The 19532-nt window shown below is 47.4% G+C and overlaps 1 protein-coding gene across 1 annotated transcript in view; it reads left to right on the forward strand.

The window, feature by feature from the left end:
* Nucleotides 1–19532, forward strand: part of LOC106809491 (kinesin-like protein KIF13A) — a 248634-nt gene that overhangs the window by 135278 nt on the left and 93824 nt on the right. Inside the window, exons 7-12 of the mRNA XM_014812582.1 lie at nucleotides 626–760; nucleotides 10138–10250; nucleotides 11067–11184; nucleotides 11507–11595; nucleotides 13063–13186; nucleotides 15234–15338. Of these exons, the coding sequence (XP_014668068.1) occupies nucleotides 626–760; nucleotides 10138–10250; nucleotides 11067–11184; nucleotides 11507–11595; nucleotides 13063–13186; nucleotides 15234–15338 (684 nt within the window). The remainder of the gene's footprint in view (nucleotides 1–625; nucleotides 761–10137; nucleotides 10251–11066; nucleotides 11185–11506; nucleotides 11596–13062; nucleotides 13187–15233; nucleotides 15339–19532) is intronic.

Below are 19532 nucleotides of genomic sequence, written 5' to 3' on the forward strand. Positions count from 1 at the left end.
TCAGTGAGCAGGTGTCAGGCTTCCCTAGGTCAGTGAGCAGGTGGTCAGGCTCCCTAGGTCAGTGAGCAGGTGGCAGCTACCATAGGTCAGTGAGCAGGTGGTCAGGCTTCCTTATGCGTCAGTGAGCATGTGGTCAGGCTGCCAGGCTACTCTAGGTCAGTGAGCAGGTGGTCAGGCTTCCCTAGGTCAGTGAGCAGGTGGTCAGGCTGCCAGGCTTCCATAGGTCAGTGAGCAGGTGGTCAGGCTGCCAGGCCTCCCTAGGTCAGTGAGCAGGTGGTCAGGCTACCAGGCTTCCCCAAGTACAGCTGGAACGTAGGACTGATAATGAAAAGACGGATTTCTTTCTCGCGTGCGGGATATTGGTAATATTCTGTTGATTGCATGTTGTTGATATTCTGCTCTCGCTCGTGGAATATTGATACTATTTTCTCGCTTGTGGGTTGTTGATAATCTTCCTTTGTTTGCATTATATCGTTGATAATCTTCCCTCGCTTGCGTGCATGCGGCGTTTGATATTCTTCTCTCGCGTCGATGACTCGGTGACGATCTTATCTCGTTTACATGATATTGTTAATAATCTTATTTCGCATGGTATGATGTTGATAATCTTCTCTCTTGCCCGCAGGATATTGATAATCTGATGTCGGAAGGAAACAAGTCTCGCACGGTGGCGGCGACGAACATGAACAGCGAGAGCAGCCGATCGCACGCCGTCTTCAACATCAAAGTCACACAGATCCTCACTGATCCTAAGTCAGGGGTAATTAGAGCCGCTAGCTGCGAGTCCTCGGCCCGGCGCGAGACATTCACACTTCCCGCGAGCGTCGCCTTTGTTACCTGCATTGTCAGTTGCAGCAAACAGAGGTGTTAGTGAGCAGGAACGCGATGGCTTTTCTCTTGATCACGTCAAAGTGATCGTCGGTGAGCTAGCAGCTTCAATGCGTCTGTTCCCGTCGGGGATGCATTGATTTGGAATGTGCCTGGTTCGAACGCCGGGGTACACGCTAATTCTTCATTATATTGTCGGTACGATGAAGATGTAATCATTAGTATCAGGGAAGAAAGACAAAACATATAAAGGACGATGCAATTGTATTCTTAGTAGAGTTAGGTATAATGGCGGCAGAACACGAGTGCGGTGACAGCCATGTTGAACGCGTTCGTCATAGTTGTTCTCGACGGGTTTTGAGTAATTGATTCCATTGCACATCATTTTTCACAGTAACTGCTGAATCGTATCTCCCCAGATCATGTTGGGTTAGTTACGGTGTAATTTTTGCTTTCTTTGGGAGCAACATCGCCGTAACGCGATAGCCAGTACACGTTATTAGTAATGTCGCTCAAAACAGCAGCAGCAGCAGCAGTAGCAGTAGCAGCAGCAGCAGTAGCAGTATCAGCAGCAGCAGTAGTAGCAGTATCAGCAGCAGCAGTAGTAGCAGTATCAGCAGCAGCAGTAGCAGAAACAGTAGCAGTAGCAGTATCCGTAGCAGTAGGAGCAGCAGTTGTAAGCAGCTACGCGTTTTTTTCTTTCGGCAGCAAAAGAATATCACCTTCACATGTTTCGTGCTGATATCGGTGTAGAGAGGTCACGAGACTGCAGGTGTGGCGGCGGATTAGTCGACACGTGTCTCTAATTGCGTACGGTCGTAGATAGCCGATTAAGAGTAATAACATGGAGGCTTTCCTGGCGAGAATAGGCCTACCCAGTTCTAATGAGCGGCTATTACTACTCCACGTTTTCTCATTAAAGCGTGGTGACAGCAACAAGCGAGGGTCTTGCCAAAATCGCCCGGGTGCATGAAAGAAGGCTTTGCGCGACGGTTTAGGAGATTAAGAGCGGCCCGGCTACCCCCAGTCGCCTGCTGCGCATAAATGCGTCATCAATCGCGATACTGTCCTGACATGGACTTGTGCGTGTGTTCATGCGCGTGTCGCGTGTCGTGTGTGGGAGTTTGCGTGCGTGCAAGCGTGCGTTCTTGCACCCCGTATAGCTGTCTGCTTGTGTTCGTGAATGCCACGAGCCAGCTAGGTAATGCTAATAATAAGTGTATTCTCTAATTACTCTACGTATACTTTGACATACGTCCCCTGGATTATAAGAGGTTTCAGTTAAAATATGGGTTTTATGTTACATAACATTTTAAGAATACTCAATATCGATGAAAAATAAGTCTTGGTTTGTAAAACGAGGCAGAATTTGTTACAGATAATAATATTACATGTGCTGCTTCGATCAGGTGTGAACGACGAACGCTGTCCTTTTGAATTTATTTCCCGCTCGTATCAGACCAGGAGCTTATAACACACGCAAAATTAGATTTTAAACTAACTAGTGTTTACCTATGCAAATTGTTGTTTAGCTCAAATATGTGCACGGGATAACTGAAAATTTTGCAATATATTCAAATGTGTGCATAATCTAGCCGCAATATTGCTATCGTTTCGCATCTAATTGCTTGAAAATCTTGTGCACCTGATGGTGTGTGAAATATGGGTATAATAGCCACCAAGAGAGCAAGTTACGCGTGAGATAGCACAAACAATGACACCGCCCATTAAACGAAATAAACACTAATCGCCACGCTTTGAAATTAAGAATTTATTAAAGTCGAATTACCGCCGAATAAGTTAAAGTTATCACGTGTTGGGTCATTGTAGTTGTTTGGCACGTTTTAATGGAATATAGAAAGAGAAGTTACAGTTCTCCTTTACCGTAAATCAGTAAAGCTACTTTTGCGAATTTTGATTTACTTCTTTTATTGATTATATTCAAGACAGTAATACCTGTTTAAGATAAACACGTTTGCATCTTAGTCTCTGATTATAAGACGAGTTACATGAGTAATGTAGTAAGAGTATACGGCCTTATAACCAACTAGATGAAACAATTGTTCTACAGCAACACGTCATCGATGTGCTCGTGTTAACTTAAAGAATTAAACGCTGATATCCACGTTTTGACGAACCACGCGAGTTTAGCGTTAAAACAGCAGACATCGTCCATGCTAGAATTCCCAGATTTTAGTTTCTTGCCTGTCAATCGGGCATATTGTGTGTTTCGTTGCTCTCTCTCTTTCTTTCTCTCTCTCTCTCTCTCTCTCTCTCTCTCTCTCTGTTTCTCTCCCTCCTTCTCTCTCCCTCTCTCAGGCTCTCTGTCTCTTTTTCTCTCCATGTCTTTCGCTCGCTCGCGCTCTCTCTCTTCCTCCCTCTCTCACCATCTGCGCGCGCACGCCTTTGTATATGTATATGCCACGTAATTATGTGGCACGATGTGTGTACACGCACAAGCAGGTAGCCGTTGTTGTAGCAGGCAGCCGCTGTCGCTCGCCAGGCGGGCATGGCAGACTGGCTTCATGGCTGTCAGCGGTGATCGCATGTCGAGCAAGCACTTGGCTGCATGTACGCCGCGCCCGACGAGAATTAGGCTGGAAATTGAGCGTGTCTGACGCCGCTGTCGAGCGGCGGGGCCAAAATAGCCGGAGTTCGTGGTTTCAGCACGCGCGCACGCAGCACACGACAGCTGAATGAGCAGCGTGCCGGCGCGGTAACTGCTGCTGATGCGCGCTATTATGTCGGTGTGTGGGGGGAGGGGGAAGCGTCTGTTCTCGCGCCTTGTAGTGTCCGTCCGAGTCCCCGAGCGGCTAGCTTCCTCGAGCTGTACGATCACTTAATCGGGCAGCCAGCCCTCATCTGATGCGAGGGCAGGCGTTTACTCAGTCATGTTATCCTAGGTCAGTGAGCAGGCTACCAGGCGTCCCTAGCTCAGTGAGCAGGCTACCAGGCGTCCCTAGCTCAGTGAGCAGGTGGTCAGGCTTCCCTAGGTCAGTGAGCAGGTGGCCAGGCTTCCCTAGGTCAGTGAGCAGGTGGTCAGGCTACCCCAGGTCGGTGAGTAGGTGGTCAGGCTACCCTAGGTCGGTGATCAGGTGGTCAGGCTTCCCTAGGTCAGTGAGCAGGTGGTCAGGATACCCTAGGTCAGTGAGCAGGTGGTCAGGCTACTCTAGGTCAGTGAGCAGGTGGTCAGGCTACTCTAGGTCAGTGAGCAGGTGGTCAGGCTACCCTAGGTCTGTGAGCAGGTGGTCAGGCTACCCTAGGTCAGTGAGAAGGCTACCAGACTTTCCTAGGTCAGTGAACAGGTGGTCAGGCTACCCTAGGTCAATGAGCAGGTGGTCAGGTTACCCTAGGTCATTGAGCAGGGGGTCAGGCATCCCTAGTTCAGTGAGCAGGGGGTCAGGCGTCCCTAGGTCAGTGAGCAGGTGGTCAGGCTACCCTAGGTCGGTGAGCAGGTGGTCAGGCTGCCAGGCTTCCATAGGTCAGTGAGCAGGTGGGCAGGCTTCCCTATGTCAGTGAACAGGTGGGCAGGCTTCCCTAGGTCAGTGAGCAGGTGGTCAGGCTTCCCTAGGTCAGTGAGCATGCCACCTACTCACTGACATAGGGAAGCCTGACCACCTGCTCACTGACCTAGGGAAGCATGACCACCTGCTCTCTGACCTAGAGTAGCCTGGCAGCCTGACCACCTGCTCACTGACCTATGGAAGCCTGACCACCTGCTCACTGACCTAGAGTAGCCTGGCAGCCTGACCACATGCTCACTGACCTAGGGAAGCCTGACCTCCTGCTCACTGACCTATGGTAGCTTGACCATCAGGCTTCCCTATGTCAGTGAGTAGGTGGGCAGGTTTCCCTAGGTCGGTGAGCAGGTGGTCAGGCTAACAGGGGTCCCTAGGTCAGAGAGCAGGTGGTCAGGCTTCCCTAGGTCAGGGAGCATGTGGTCAGGCTGCCAGGCTACTCTAGGTCAGAGAGCAGGTGGTCATGCTTCCCTAGGTCAGTGAGCAGGTGGTCAGGCTTCCCTAGGTCAGTGAGTAGGTGGCCAGGCTTCTCTATGTCAGTGAGCAGGTGGTCAGGCTTCCCTAGGTCAGTGAGCAGGTGGTCAGGCTTCCCTAGGTCAGTGAGCAGGTGGTCAAGCTACCATAGGTCAGTGAGCAGGTGGTCAGGCTTCCCTAGGTCAGTGAGCATGTGGTCAGGCTGCCAGGCTACTCTAGGTCAGTGAGCAGGTGGTCAGGCTTCCCTAGGTCAGCGAGCAGGTGGTCAAGCTACCATAGGTCAGTGAGCAGGTGGTCAGGCTACCAGGCTTCCTTAGGTCAGTGAGCAGGTGGTCAGGCTTCCCTAGGTCAGTGAGCAGGTGGTCAAGCTACCATAGGTCAGTGAGCAGGTGGTCAGGCTTCCTTAGGTCAGTGAGCAGGTGGTCAGGCTACCCTAGGTCAGCGAGCAGGGGGTCAGGCGTCCCTAGCTCAGTGAGCAGGTGGTCAGGCTTCCAGGCTTCCTTAGGTCAGTGAGCAGGTGGTCAGGCTACCCTAGGTCAGTGAGCAGGTCGTGCAGGCTTCAAGGTGCAGTGAGGCATGGCTGGTGGTCAGGACTGCCCAGGGCTACTGCTAGGTCAGAGAGGCAGGTGGTCATGCTTCCCTATCGGTGCAGTGAGCAGGTGGTCAGGCTTCCTAGTGTCAGTGAGTAGGTGGCTCAGGCTTCCCTATGTCAGTGAGTAGGGTGGGCAGAGTTTTCCCTAGGTCGGTGAGCAAGGTTGGTCCAGGCTAACAGGGGGTCTCAGGTCAGAAGAGCACAGGTGGTCAGGCTTCCCTAGGTCAGGAGCCAATGTTGGTCAGGCTTGCCAGGCTAACTCTAGGTGCAGAAAGCAGGTGGTCATGCTTCCCTAAAGCGTCGTGAGCAGGTGGTCAGGCCTTCCCTAGCGTCAGTGAGTAGGTGGCACAGGCGCTTCTCTATGTCAGCTGAGGCAGGTGGTCAGGCTTCCTAGGTCACGTGAAGCAGGTGGTCAGGCTTCCCTAGGTCAGCTGAGCAAGGTGGTCAAGGCTACTATAGCGTCAGTGAGCAGGTGGTCAGGTACTTCCTAGGTCAGTGACAGGTGTCAGGCCTACCCTAAGGATCAGCGAGCGGGTCAGGCAGGCTACTAGAGGTGCGTCCTAGCTCAGTGCGACAGTGTGGTCAGGCTTCCTAGGTCAGGCGAGGCAGTGGTACAAGCTACCATAGGTCAGTGAGGCAGGTGGTCAGGCTACCAGGGCCTACCTTAGGTCAGCTGAGGCAGAGTGGGTCAGGCTACAGGTTTCCCCTAGCTCAGTGAGCAGGTTGTCAGGTCTACCAGGTTTCCCTAGCTCAGTTGAGCAGGTGTCAGGCTCCTAGGTCAGCGCTAGGTAAGCTACATAGGCAGGAGTGCAAGCTACCAAGGCTTCGATGAGCAGTGAGCAGGCTACCAGGCTTCCTTAGGTCACGTGAGCGGGCAGGTTCCGGTCAGGGCTGCAGTTTCCTCTACAGGTCTGCGGTGAGCAGGGGTCAGGCGTCCCTAGCTCAGTGAGAGAGGGTCAGGTCAGCTACCGTAGGTCAGTGAGCACGGTGGTCAGGCTTCTCCTACGGTGCAGCGAGCAGAGTGGTCAGCTACCATAGGTCAGCTGAGAGCAGGTGGTTCAGGCCTACAGCTTCCTTAGGTCAGTGAGCAGGTTGGTGCAGGTTTCCCTAGCCGGCAGTGAGGCAGGTGGGACAGGTTCCCGTAGGTCGGTGAGCATGGTGGGCAGGCTTTCCCTAGGTCAGTGAGCGGGCAGGCTGCCGTCGTACAGGGTAGGCTACCCTTAGCGTAGTGAGCAGGTGGTGCAGCGCTCTCGTAGGTCCAGTGAGCAGGTGGTCAGGTTTCCGTAGGTCAGTGAGCAGGTGTCAGGCTGCCATGCTTGCCCTTGATCGCGTGAAGCAGGTGTCAGGCTAACAGGGTTCGCCTAGGTCAGAGTAGCAGGTGGTCAGGCTTCCCTAGGTCAGGCGAGCATGTGGTCAGGCTGCCAGGCTACCTATGGTCAGTGAGCAGAGAGTGTCAGGCTTCCCTAGGTCACGTGAGCAGGTGGTCGGCTTCTCTATGTCAGTGAGCAGGTGGTCAGGGCTTCCCTAGGTCAGTGAGCAGGTGGTCAGGCTTCCCTAGGTCAGTGAGGCAGGGCAGCTACCATAGGTCGTGAGCAGGTGGTCAGGCTTCCCTAGGTCAGTGAGCATGTGGTCAGGCTGCCAGGCTACTCTAGGTCAGTGAGCAGGTGTGCAGGCTTCCTAGGTCAGTGAGCAGGTGGTCAGGACTGCCAGGCTTCCATAGGTCAGTGAGGCAGGTGGTCAGGCTGCCAGGCCTCCCTAGGTCAGTGAGCAGGTGGTCAGGCTACCAGGCTTCCCCAAGTACAGCTGGAACGTAGCGACTGATAATGAAAAGACGGATTTCTTCTCGCGTGCGGGATATTGGTAATATTCTGTTGATTTGCATGTTGTTGATATTCTGCTCTCGCTCGTGGAATATTGATACTATTTCTCGCTTGTGGTTGTTGATAATCTTCCTTTGTTTGCATTATATCGTTGATAATCTTCCCTCGCTTGCGTGCATGCGGCGTTTGATATTCTTCTCTCGCGTCGATGACTCGGTGACGATCTTATCTCGTTTACATGATATTGTTAATAATCTTATTTCGCGATGTATGATGTTGATAATCTTCTCTCTTGCCGCCAGGATATATGATAATCTGATGTCGGAAGGAAACAAGTCTCGCACGGTGGCGGCGACGAACATGAACAGCGAGAGCAGCGCGATGCGCACGCCGTCTTCACATCAAAGTCACACAGATCCTCACTGATCCTAAGTCAGGGTAATTAGAGCGCGCTAGCTGCGAGTCTCGGCCGGCCGCGAGACATTCACACTTCCGGCGAGCGTCGCCTTTGTTACCTGCATTGTCAGTTGCAGCAAACAGAGGTGTTAGTGAGCAGGAACGCGATGGCTTTTCTCTTGATCACGTCAAAGTGATCGTCGGTGAGCTAGCAGCTTCATGCGTCTGTTCGTCGGGGATGCATTGATTTGGAATGTGCCTGGTTCGAACGCCGGGTACACGCTAATTCTTCATTATATTGTCGGTACGATGAGATGTAATCATTAGTATCAGGGAAGAAAGACAAACATATAAAGGACGATGCAATTGTATTCTTAGTAGAGTTAGGTATAATGGCGGCAGAACACGAGTGCGGTGACAGCCATGTTGAACGCGTTCGTCATAGTTGTTCTCCGACGGGTTTTGAGTAATTGATTCCATTGCACATACATTTTCACAGTAACTGCTGAATCGTATCTCCCCAGATCATGTTGGGTTAGTTACGGTGTAATTTTTGCTTTCTTTGGGAGCAAACATCGCCGTAACGCGATAGCCAGTACACGTTATTAGTAATGTCGCTCAAAACAGCAGCAGCAGCAGCAGTAGCAGTAGCAGCAGCAGGCAGTAGCAGTATCAGCAGCAGCAGTAGTAGCAGTATCAGCAGCAGCAGTAGTAGCAGTATCAGCAGCAGCAGTAGCAGAAACAGTAGCAGTAGCAGTATCCGTAGCAGTAGAGCAGCAGTTGTAAGCACTACGCGTTTTTTTTCTTTCGGCAGCAAAAGAATATCACCTTCACATGTTTCGTGCTGATATCGGTGTAGAGAGGTCACGAGACTGCAGGTGTGGCGGCGGATTAGTCGACACGTGTCTCTAATTGCGTACGGTCGTAGATAGCCGATTAAGAGTAATAACATGGAGGCTTTCCTGGCGAGAATAGGCCTACCCAGTTCTAATGAGCGGCTATTACTACTCCACGTTTTCTCATTAAAGCGTGGTGACAGAACACAAAGCGAGGGTCTTGCCAAAATCGCCCGGGTGCATGAAAGAAGGCTTTGCGCGACGGTTTAGGAGATAAGAGCGGCCCGGCTACCCCCAGTCGGCAACTGCCTGCTGCGCATAAATGCGTCATCAATCGCGATACTGTCCTGACTAAGAAGACGGCTGCGGCGGCGGGGGGGGGGGGCATTTCCACGCTGTTCCTTCCTGTCCGCTAATCTACGGCGGGATTATAAAGAATCTTCCGCCCGCATTCTCGCAGTTTCTCATTCGTTGCCGTGGCGATGGGATGCTGCGTGCATGTGCAGCGTCCACAGATGTAGCCTCAGTGTATTCGAGCCTCTTGAAACATTTAGTCTTCCGCTGGGTGTAATTCAGTATCGAGTGCTAGAGTACACATCGGCCGGAATGATAATTAATTGTGGTAGTATGTCGCGCACGTTGCGATGACATTCGACGCGGCTGCGGTATCGTTATTTAATCTGTTCGTGTGTGCATAATTCATTGCGTTATTTAGTAGTGGCGAGCAGATTGATTACATTCAATGATTGATTTTGCCAACCCAGTGTCCGCGCGCAAACGCGTGGTCGCATTAGTGCTGCCATCTATCGGCGGGAACTATAGCATTTTGCCAAAACACTATCTGTTATAAACTGTTATTATTCGGAAATTCCATGAGGTGTCAATACGCGATAAATTCACTGTTAAAAGAATATTGTGTAATCCGACCTAGAATTTTAGTGTTTGGAATGCAAACGAGTTTAAACTAAATTTTAATACTATAAAAAATGCATGTTTAGAGCTATTGTCTAGTGCTGTAACCATGACACACCCTTCCTGTAGTGTACGATCCCGAGCATTAGCAAGGCACCACCATAAACAATGTGAAACAGGGGCCCTGTTAGCACTACGGGGATGTGATTGTAACTAATGCTCGAAGCCGACTGCCCAGCGTTGTTGAAAATTGCGTGCGGCATCTTTCGTGGCGAATTAGCTGTATATACCTGCTATCGGCGAATGACACGCAAATGGATGGGGTTTTTCTCTGCTGCGCCCGCCGAAAATTAGGCTGTAATATGTACGAATAATTTCAGGATGCAATTTGTATAGCGAAAACTTTAATGAATCCTACCATGGCATTTATATTAATGAGATGATGTGCCGCAGTTAGGTTGGATGATGATAAACAGGGTGCAGGTAATGCTAGTGAGGTGTGCGTGTGTGTGTGTGTGTGTGTGTGCGTGTGCGTGTGCGTGTGCGTGTGCGTGTGCGTGTGCGTGCGCGTGCGCGTGCGTGCGTGCTTGCGTGCGCGTGCGTGTATGATCGTCTGCGTTCGTGTGAGTACATGCATGTGTGCCTTAACTGCCTTTGCATGAACGCGTGCATACATCCGTGTGCGCATGCACGGTGCGTGTGTGCATGTGTACATTTGCCTAAGCTGACAGTGATCATTCTAACATTGTTTGCTTTGACAGGTATCGGGTGAGAAAGTGAGTAAAGTGAGCCTAGTGGATTTAGCAGGCAGTGAGCGTGCGCAGAAGTCTGGAGCCGTTGGAGAACGATTAAAAGAAGGCAGCAACATCAACAAGTGAGTGTGATATTGTGGCAGGCTGCTTCCTCAGTTGAGAGAATCACGACAAGCTGCCGAGCAACTCCCACATCAATGCAGAAAATTCACAGCTTAACTCAAATAGTAAAGCACTTAGCACGTTGGCAACATTTTACAAATACTGAAAATATTCTAAAATTTGATGCTCCACAAGCATGCACTTAGACTTTCCACAATCATCGTAGGAATCTCTCCACGTTGTCACTTCACCCCTGAACTAGAAAATATTGTATTATGCAAACATTGGTTAAGGTATGTAAATATCTTAAATGGTTGCACACATGGTCAATAGAACTGCGCAGGCGGTAAGTTAATCTGCACACATTTTCAACCGAATTTCAAATACTCCCGAGAGAAATAATGTGTCAACAGCATGCACATAAATTTATAAAATTACAGAAATGAAAAAAATTTATGATAATTATTATATATATAGAGCTAGCAAGTTATTTTCACTGACTGAGTGGGTTTATTATGTGTATTTGGGTCTGCTTGTCTAAACGCAACCAAATTATACAGAGTCAAAAACATATTAATACAACCTATTGTGATATGGTTGTGATTAAAAATGTCTCTACTCATACTACTACAACTTCACATATTTACTACGAGAATTATTTCAGGATTTGAATACTAGTTATTAAACAGAGCATTAGTGACATGACATGTTTTGATGTTTATTCATGTATGTCAACATATGACACCACAATCACATTACTTGATTGTCACTATCTTGGCTAGTGTTGTTGTTGTTGTTGATAATGTTGTTGTTGTAACAATTGTTGTTGCTTGTAGGTCTTTGACAACACTAGGTCTTGTGATATCTGCTTTAGCAGACCAAGCTGCTGCTGGCAGTAAGAACAAGAACAAGTTTGTACCATACAGGGATTCCGTTCTAACATGGCTACTAAAGGTAAGCACTATCTCTTTCTCTTATTCCCTCTCCATTTTCCAGCTTCTTCATCTTCGTATCCCCTCCCTCCCCTATCTCACACACTGTCTCCCCCCCCCCTGTCACTCACTTTGTGTCTTTCTCACACGGTTCTTCTCTCTCTCATAATAACAGCATATGTGGTATCAGTATTTAGAAGCCTCTCTTGTCTCGCTGTCTTACAGGAGGTTCACTCACTGCTTTCAGTGTCGTCTGCTCACTAATCTAGTTGACACGTTACGCGTGCGTTTTGCCTAGCAGCTCCCCCTAGTGACGTGTTTTATCACTAATTTGCTATTTCCAGGACAATCTTGGAGGCAACAGCAGAACTGTGATGATTGCAACCGTTAGTCCCGCAAATGACAACTATGAAGAAACACTATCTACATTACGGTAAGCAGCAACTTTACTCTCGTGGATTGGTATGTTTGTATTAAGTAACAACCTATTCCTAGTGCAAATGTTGCTTTTTGCTATTGGCGACTGATTCTATAAGTTTCTGACAAAAGTATATTATTGGTAGTTAGCGTAATGATCACATGTGTGATTTTGCTCTGCCTATAGACTCATGTCACGTCTATGATTATTATGTTATATATATAAATAAATAATATGCAGCCAGTTATGTGTTTTGCCTATCATTGGTATGTCATACCAATACCAATGATTACCATACCAATTTATAGGGGTTGTCTGCCATTATTAAACCATACATACGTTTTTATTTACGCTGTGGATATATGCCCGGCAGCCGGGCACGGTCTTCGTTTTCCTAAATGCCCGGCAGTTCTTAACCCTAACCCTATACCTAACAAAAACCCTAACTCTAGCCCTAAACCTAACCCTAACCCTAACCCTAATCCTAACTCTAACCCTAACCCTAATCCTAACTCTAACCCTAACCCTTGTTTACTTGAGATAACGCTAAAAATTAAAAACTGCCGGGCATTTAGGAAATCGAAGACCGTGCCCGGCAGCCGTCAGATATACGCCGGCTGCCGGGCATATAGCCACTGTGTTTTATTTATAATGCCTATCAATATTATGGCATTCCTACCATTTAATATACATGCCTATGATCAGTAATTTATCATATGACTATCATTAATTTCTCATTTTTACCATTAATATGATATGAAAACTGATATTATGATGTACCTACCATTAGCATGTCAATTCAATCATTAATATAAAATATCTATTATAGAAATTTAATGCTCTATACTAGTATACATAAATTCTTGGAACTATTAAAGCTGCTTTCCTCTGAAATCCATCAACGTATCTATTCAATGTAGTGTTCTATGCAAGTGTTTTGTGCATATAATATTTTGATCAGATATACTTAACATAAAAGCGTGCGTGCGTGCGTGCGTGTGTGTGTGTTGTTTGCTCATGCAAAATAGTATAAAATAAGTCGAAATTTATATCATTGAGCCAAATTAACAAAAAGTAAGTTTGAGATTATTATTCCCTAACTGCTACTTTGCTATGAAGTTTTACCCCAAAAAACGTTTTATTTCGTTTGTGCTGAGCCTCTTTGCACACACTCAAGTTGACTTTGAATGAATAGACGTGGCAGTGTTTACATTTTGCGAATTATATTAATCAATTTACCAGTCTTGTTTGGGCAAAACGTGGCATTTTGGGCGGCATTTTTATGTGGCACTCAAGAAATGGTAGTGTGCATACGAACATTTATGACAGCTTTATCTCGGGGAATGCAGTTTTAATATTGATCAGTTTTCTTGTGGCGTGTTGTCATCTGTCCATGCATGAAAGTGTGCGCAGCAACAGTGACAATAACTGCTGGTCGGGAGTTGGTACTGGTTGGCTTAAGGTTTGGTGTTCGTGTTTTAGCTATGCCGACCGTGCCAAGCGTATTGTCAACCACGCTGTTGTAAATGAAGATCCAAATGCTAAAATCATCCGCGAACTACGATCAGAGGTGGAACATCTCCGTGTTCAGCTCAAAGAATCCAAGGTATTAACCTCTCTATGTCCTATCATAATTGTGCCTATCAGCCATATCCTATATTTTCTTATAAATTACGCCACTGTATGTGTACCTCATTTTCTTATCATTAGCCTATGGTACGACTTTTTTACATAGATAAACTGTCTCTTCATAGTTACGGACGGCATGTTTCTGTGTGTGGTACGTATACTCTTTTTGTTAATTTGTCGTAACCTTTTATGCGTTACCATGGTTGCACAACTTCTTCTTGGTTCGCCTGCAGATGGCGCCACATGACCAATGAAGTGTAGGCTTTAACATATAGGTGTTGAACAACAGTAGAGGGCGTCCATAGGCTGCAGGCCTGAATAAGCATCAAACATAAATTAATTAAAAATACGCACGCTGTTACTGCGGCTCATAGGGTCTATGTGACCCAGGGTACTGCCGGAACGTACCCTGGGTACGGTCCGGTATACCGGAACGTACCCTGGTCACTATTTGATATGGTTAGGGTTAGGATTAAGGTTAAGATTAGGGTTAGGGTTAGGGTTAGGGTTAGGGAGTAGGCGACTCCCTAGACTCGTTAGTGGAGTAGGCGAAGTACGGTCCGGCATATTAGATAGTACCAAGGTACGTTTCGGTATACCGGGACGTACCCAGGGTACGTTCCGGCAGTACCCCGGGGGACATAGACCCTCTCAGCGATACTGCGCTTACAAAACATACACTTTATTCATGTTAAATAACTACAGATTCGTGCTCTATGCTCCGCTCGAAACTTTTGCCGGCTCTATAATGCGAATTTCTACAGAGTAGTGGGATCCCGTTTCATACACAAAAATGGCCGACCGGCGACCATGACTATGCCACTAGCTGGAATGGCACAATTACACAACACGAATAATTTTACTTCTAATGCTTTCTAGACGTCCACGAGGCATCTACCTTGCGTGCATAATGCAAATTATTGCACTCTAGTGCCGAATTTCGGCGAAAAAAATGCCAAAAAAGACCTTTTCTAGAGACGAAATAGTGCAACGGTGAACGATTGCGGATGCTTACTGTTGTACACCTCCTATAGGTGGTGAACAACAGCATAGGGCGTCCATAGGCAGCAGGCCTGAATAAGCACCAAACAGAAATTAATTTAAATTACTCACACTGTTACTTCGCTTACACAACATACACTTTATTCATGTTAAATAACTACAGATTCATGCTCTATGCTCCGCTCGAAACATTTGCCAGCTCTATGATGCGAATTTCTGCAAAGTTGTCTGAACACATTTCAAACACAAAAATGACGAACCGGTTGCTGTGGCTACGCCACCAGACGGAATGTCACGAAGACCAATTTTACGTCTAATGCTTTCTAGACGTCCACGAGGCATCTAACTTGCATGCATAATGCAAATTATTGCACTCTAGTTCAAAAATTCCAAAAAAGGCCTTTTCTAGAGACGAAATAGTGCAACGGTGAACAATTTGTGGAGGCTTACTGTTGTATGCCTCCCATAGGCTTTAGCATGTGAAGGGTGGGCAGGGTAAGGTATCAGCGTATCGATTGCCATTAGAGCAGCAGCCACCCAGCAGCTGGGCTGCAGGTCATAGACGTTCTTCTCCTTAGGAATTTAATTGCTAATAGAAATCTGTAGGAAGATTTTATTGACGGCTGTTTAAAAACAAAATGTCTCTCTCCCCTGTGAATGCTCCTGCTGGCATGACCTTACCACGAGAAATGTTTGTAGTGGAATTTAAATGACAGCAGTCATTTACGAAAAATTTGGCATCATTATGCATGTGGCAACGTATAAACTAAATCACCTTGGGAAATCATATTTAAACACCTAATATGATACCTAATTAGCTTAGCAGGTTGTGATATCTTTACGTTATAATAAATCGATGTTATAATTAAATATACCGGTGAGCTTAATTTATTTACTGCTTAATATTAGACGAAAAGCTGAAATTAAGCAGTGTTACTTTATTGCATGAAGCAGTCTAGTTGCAGTACCTATTCTGCCGTGGCACACCATGCTTTGCTGACAAGATTCCTTTTTTTCTGCAGCAATCGGCTGATCTGCAGGAGAAGCTGCAAGAGTCTGAGAAGCTGATGTCTGAGATCACCAGGTCGTGGGAGGAGAAGCTTAGTGCGACTGAACAAATACACGTGGTATGTATGTCTATCAAGTTATCCTGCTTTCACAACCAGTTGTACACGTATGGTGTGTATGATAGCCTAGTATAAACCTATCCTGATGTAAGGACAGCTAGATACATGTAGTATACATGTATACTATGTATGATAGTCTAACCAAACTGACTTTACGACAACTTTATAAATATGTATACTATGTGAAATAGTATCTTAACTGTAAAGACAGTTATACTCATGTTGTATTGTATATGCACTGTACTTATTATTATACATATATATATATGGTAATCTGTCCCAGCTGAACAGGTAGTTCTACACTTGTGCTACATTATCATAGACTATCAGCTATACAAGGTGGCCCGACAAAGAGTTAAATTCATATAGCCTTTTTGTGGAACACAAATGCAACTATGGTACCTATGCAGGCTTGCCTCAGGGATAAGGCTGTCACACAGGTATGCTGAGCCTATCCTGTGGGCTACCACTATTGGTTCTCACATAATCATCGTATATGCAGGGTATAATGCATCTCACTCTCTGCATTGCAGATGCAGACCGATTTGCATATAATGCACATCTATTCAGCGTCATGCTGCATTGCCAGTCTAGTCGCGCATTCATAATTTTGCATGGAAATTACGTCTGATTGAAATCCTTGACAAATATATCGCTGACTTTAATACTCGGCCACCATACGAGTGTTCCGCATTCATCAGCTGCTAGTATGCTGAAAGAGTCTGTGACATGGATGAGGATGCTGTATGTGTGCGTGATGGATGCTGGCTGCGCTGTCAGCTGTTAGCGTGACACTAGTGCTTGCAAAACCCAGGTTCACAATTAGCAAAATCTCAAGCCCCTGTGGGCAGCGAAATATGATCTGAATTTCTTATGAGTTAGCTTAATGGATTCTTTTACAAACTATTCACACATTCTATGCAATGTCAGTATGGCATGTGGAGAGGAACAATGGCGGTGTATCCGCCGTGTTCAGGTATGAGAAAATCCGCACGTCTTCAATAGATCGCAGGTGCAGGATCTGTAGCGTCTCCTATGAATTGTAAGTACACGCACGTCTGAACGTTGTTGTGTAAGGGTGATAATACCTATGCGTAAGCTAACGGTAAAGACTTCAGGATTGCCCCTGTGTTTGCATGTGTGGACCTATGATGGATGTGGATGGGGAGTTACATGTACTGTGTTTCACATTAGGTGCGACAGGCGCGACCCTATGGCACATGCCAGTTGATTCGTATAGTCCTTCGCTGAAGTCGCGCACAAACTTCTTTTAGATGATGTAGTTGCAAACGGGTTTAGGACGAGGGACAAAACAAGATGCTGCAATAGAAGCATCGACCAGGTGGTCTTTGAAATGGCGTTCCGGCCGGATGGTAAATGAGGCGGCACGCAAGGTGTTTTAAAGGAAGAGCCCCGAGAGAGTGTTCAACAGTCGCGATGCTATTTGTTTGAAGCTCACACAAAGTGCCTTTATACGGAGCGAGAGTCACGGCTTAGCGGCAGTGAGATATGGCTGTAGCTCGCGGGTGCATGTGCGCGCGTGCAGTACGCGATAACTGTAGAAAGTATCGGGCAACGATCGCTTCAAGAGTTAGGCAAATATTTCAACGGTCAAAAACTGCCCGCGAGTTTACGCGAGCGGAATTTTACGAAAGTGCGTGCAAATGTCGCGGCTGGCAGAGGGAGATGTTATCTTTGCGTGTGCTATAATAGAATATTAAGTGGCAGGCATGATCGCCGGGTTCCCCTGGCGTGCGGCTTAGTAGTCCACTGGGAAGCCATGCATGTGAGTAGCGTCTCCGATGTAGATTGACATTCCGCGTATAGATGGCGTTTTAGCCGACGTCTTGCGTCGTATTGTGTCTTTGTTTTCAACGACTGCTTTCTGTCGGTGTATTTAGATCGCGCTGATAATTGAGACTTGAAGCAATTTCTTGCCTCGCTGGCGATCCCTGTTTCGAGTCGTGCGTACCGCTCTGCTGAGGCATTGACGTTCTGTTGATATTCGACACAAATGTTTATGTACGCAGTTTCGAGTCAGTAATTTCCCACAGGAGTTCCCCACTTGCAACGATACGTCTAGCCTCGCACCTGTACCGTCGCAGTGGTTTATTCGCAAATTAGGAAGTCGTGGCACGCGTGTGTATAACTGACACTGGAAACAAAGTCAAAGGAGACGAAGCAGCATCTACAGTCCCTTTTCTAGTTACACTACTAAAATGATAAAATATAACTAAAATATATTACTAACAATAATAATAATAATAATAATAATAATAATAGTAGTAGTAGAACACTGCTATTACAACGTCTACGAAGATGAAAACTAATGAGCACAAAATCTAGTGCAGGATTAAATATCGAAAAGGTTTTATCATCTAATTGAGTTTGCCTGCACGCTTCCAAAGCTTAAAATGCGATTGCGTTCGTACCTTGTTTCAGGCGCTTGTATTTGTCGTAGACAGTGTGAGAAAAAGTAGAGAAACCCTTCACACACTAATCTTGATAGGATTACATCAGGTGAACGCCTGCAAAATATCAAATATCAAATGCATTTCCTCTCATCCTTCCTTCTGTCAAACTCTCTGTCTCTTGCTAGTGCACTGCGTGCGTTCGCTACGTTAAGCCTCGCTACTGCTTTCACACGGTCTTTAAATTTCAATCTACTCACAATATGAGTGAGAAAGATGGAAACCACTTCGGATGTTTATCTGCACGTGGTCGCTATGGACCGAGTGATGGCCTAGGGGCGACAGAAATACAATTTCCATATGCAGGCTATACATGCAGCACGCGACCAGGCCGGGGCGTATCGACGCTAGCGCCGGTGTTTGCGTTCATCATGTTAAGTTAATATATGCAAACCTAATCATGGCTTGTCGTCATCATGATCAAAGCAGCAAGTGACTCACGACAGCCTGACAACGCACGAATGATGCGCATAGTGACTCGCGTGTCTCAGACAGCAGGGAGCGACTCACTGTGTCTCAGACAGCAGGGATTGACTCGCTGTGTCTCAGACAGCAGGTAGCGACTCGCTGTGTCTCAGCCAGCAGGGAGCGACTCGCTGTGTCTCAGACAGCCGGGAGCGACTCGCTGGGTCTCAGACACCAGGGAGCGACTCGCTGTGTCTCAGACAGCTGGGAGCGACACGCTGTGTCTCAGACAGCAGGGAGCGACTCGCTGTGTCTCACAGTCGCTCCCGGCTGTCTGAGACACAGCGAGTCGCTCCCTGCTGTCTGAGACACAGCGAGTCGCTACCTGCTGTCTGAGACACAGCGAGTCGCTCCCTGCTGTCTGAGACACAGCGAGTCGCTCCCGGCTGTCTGAGACACAGCGAGTCGCTCCCTGCTGTCTAAACCACAGCGAGTCGCTCCCAGCTGTCTGAGACACAGCGAGTCGCTCCCTGCTGTCTGAGACACAGCGAGTCGCTCCCTGCTGTCTGAGACACAGCGAGTCGCTCCCTGCTGTCTGAGACACAGCGAGTCGCTCCCAGCTGTTATAATAGTACATAGGCCGCACATATCGTCAGGTCCGTATATAGTTCCAACAGTATGAAACTGTCAATCACACCGAGTCCCTCCCAGCTGTCTGAGACACAGCGAGTCGCTCCCTGCTGTCTGAGACACAGCGAGTCGCTCCCTGCTGTCTGAGACACAGCGAGTCGCTCCCAGCTGTCTGAGACACAGCGAGTCCCTCCCAGCTGTCTGAGACACAGCGTATATATACGCATGCACGCACGGACGCACACACGCATGCACACACATATGACACACACCTACCACAGGCAGAGTGTACAGAGTGTTGCCTCACCATTATACCGTGATCATCAGGGAAATACGTGCGTGGCACACGAGCTGTCCTGCATGAATGTTTTAACGAGAGGTTCCCCTTTGCAAGATAATTCAATAATGGCGAGCGAAGATGAAATCTGGAGCCGAATGCATTAACATTTCTGTGACATTAGAGATGGCAACTGCCTCGCCCGCTAGTATAATCCTCTAATCGATGCGGCATTTGAACGCCGATAACCAATGCGCTTGTCCGAATACTGTTACCGTTGTGTATGTTGTATCGTGCCATGATCGCCGTAACATGTTGTGTGGTACGGTTACCGTTATGATATATCGTATCGTGCTGTGACCGTTAATATATGTAGTATCATGCTGTGACCGTTATGATATGTAGTATCAT

The sequence above is a fragment of the Priapulus caudatus genome, unplaced genomic scaffold, assembly GCF_000485595.1.
Source record: "Priapulus caudatus unplaced genomic scaffold, Priapulus_caudatus-5.0.1 Scaffold15, whole genome shotgun sequence".
NCBI classification, from domain to species: Eukaryota; Metazoa; Priapulida; class Priapulimorpha; order Priapulimorphida; family Priapulidae; genus Priapulus; species Priapulus caudatus.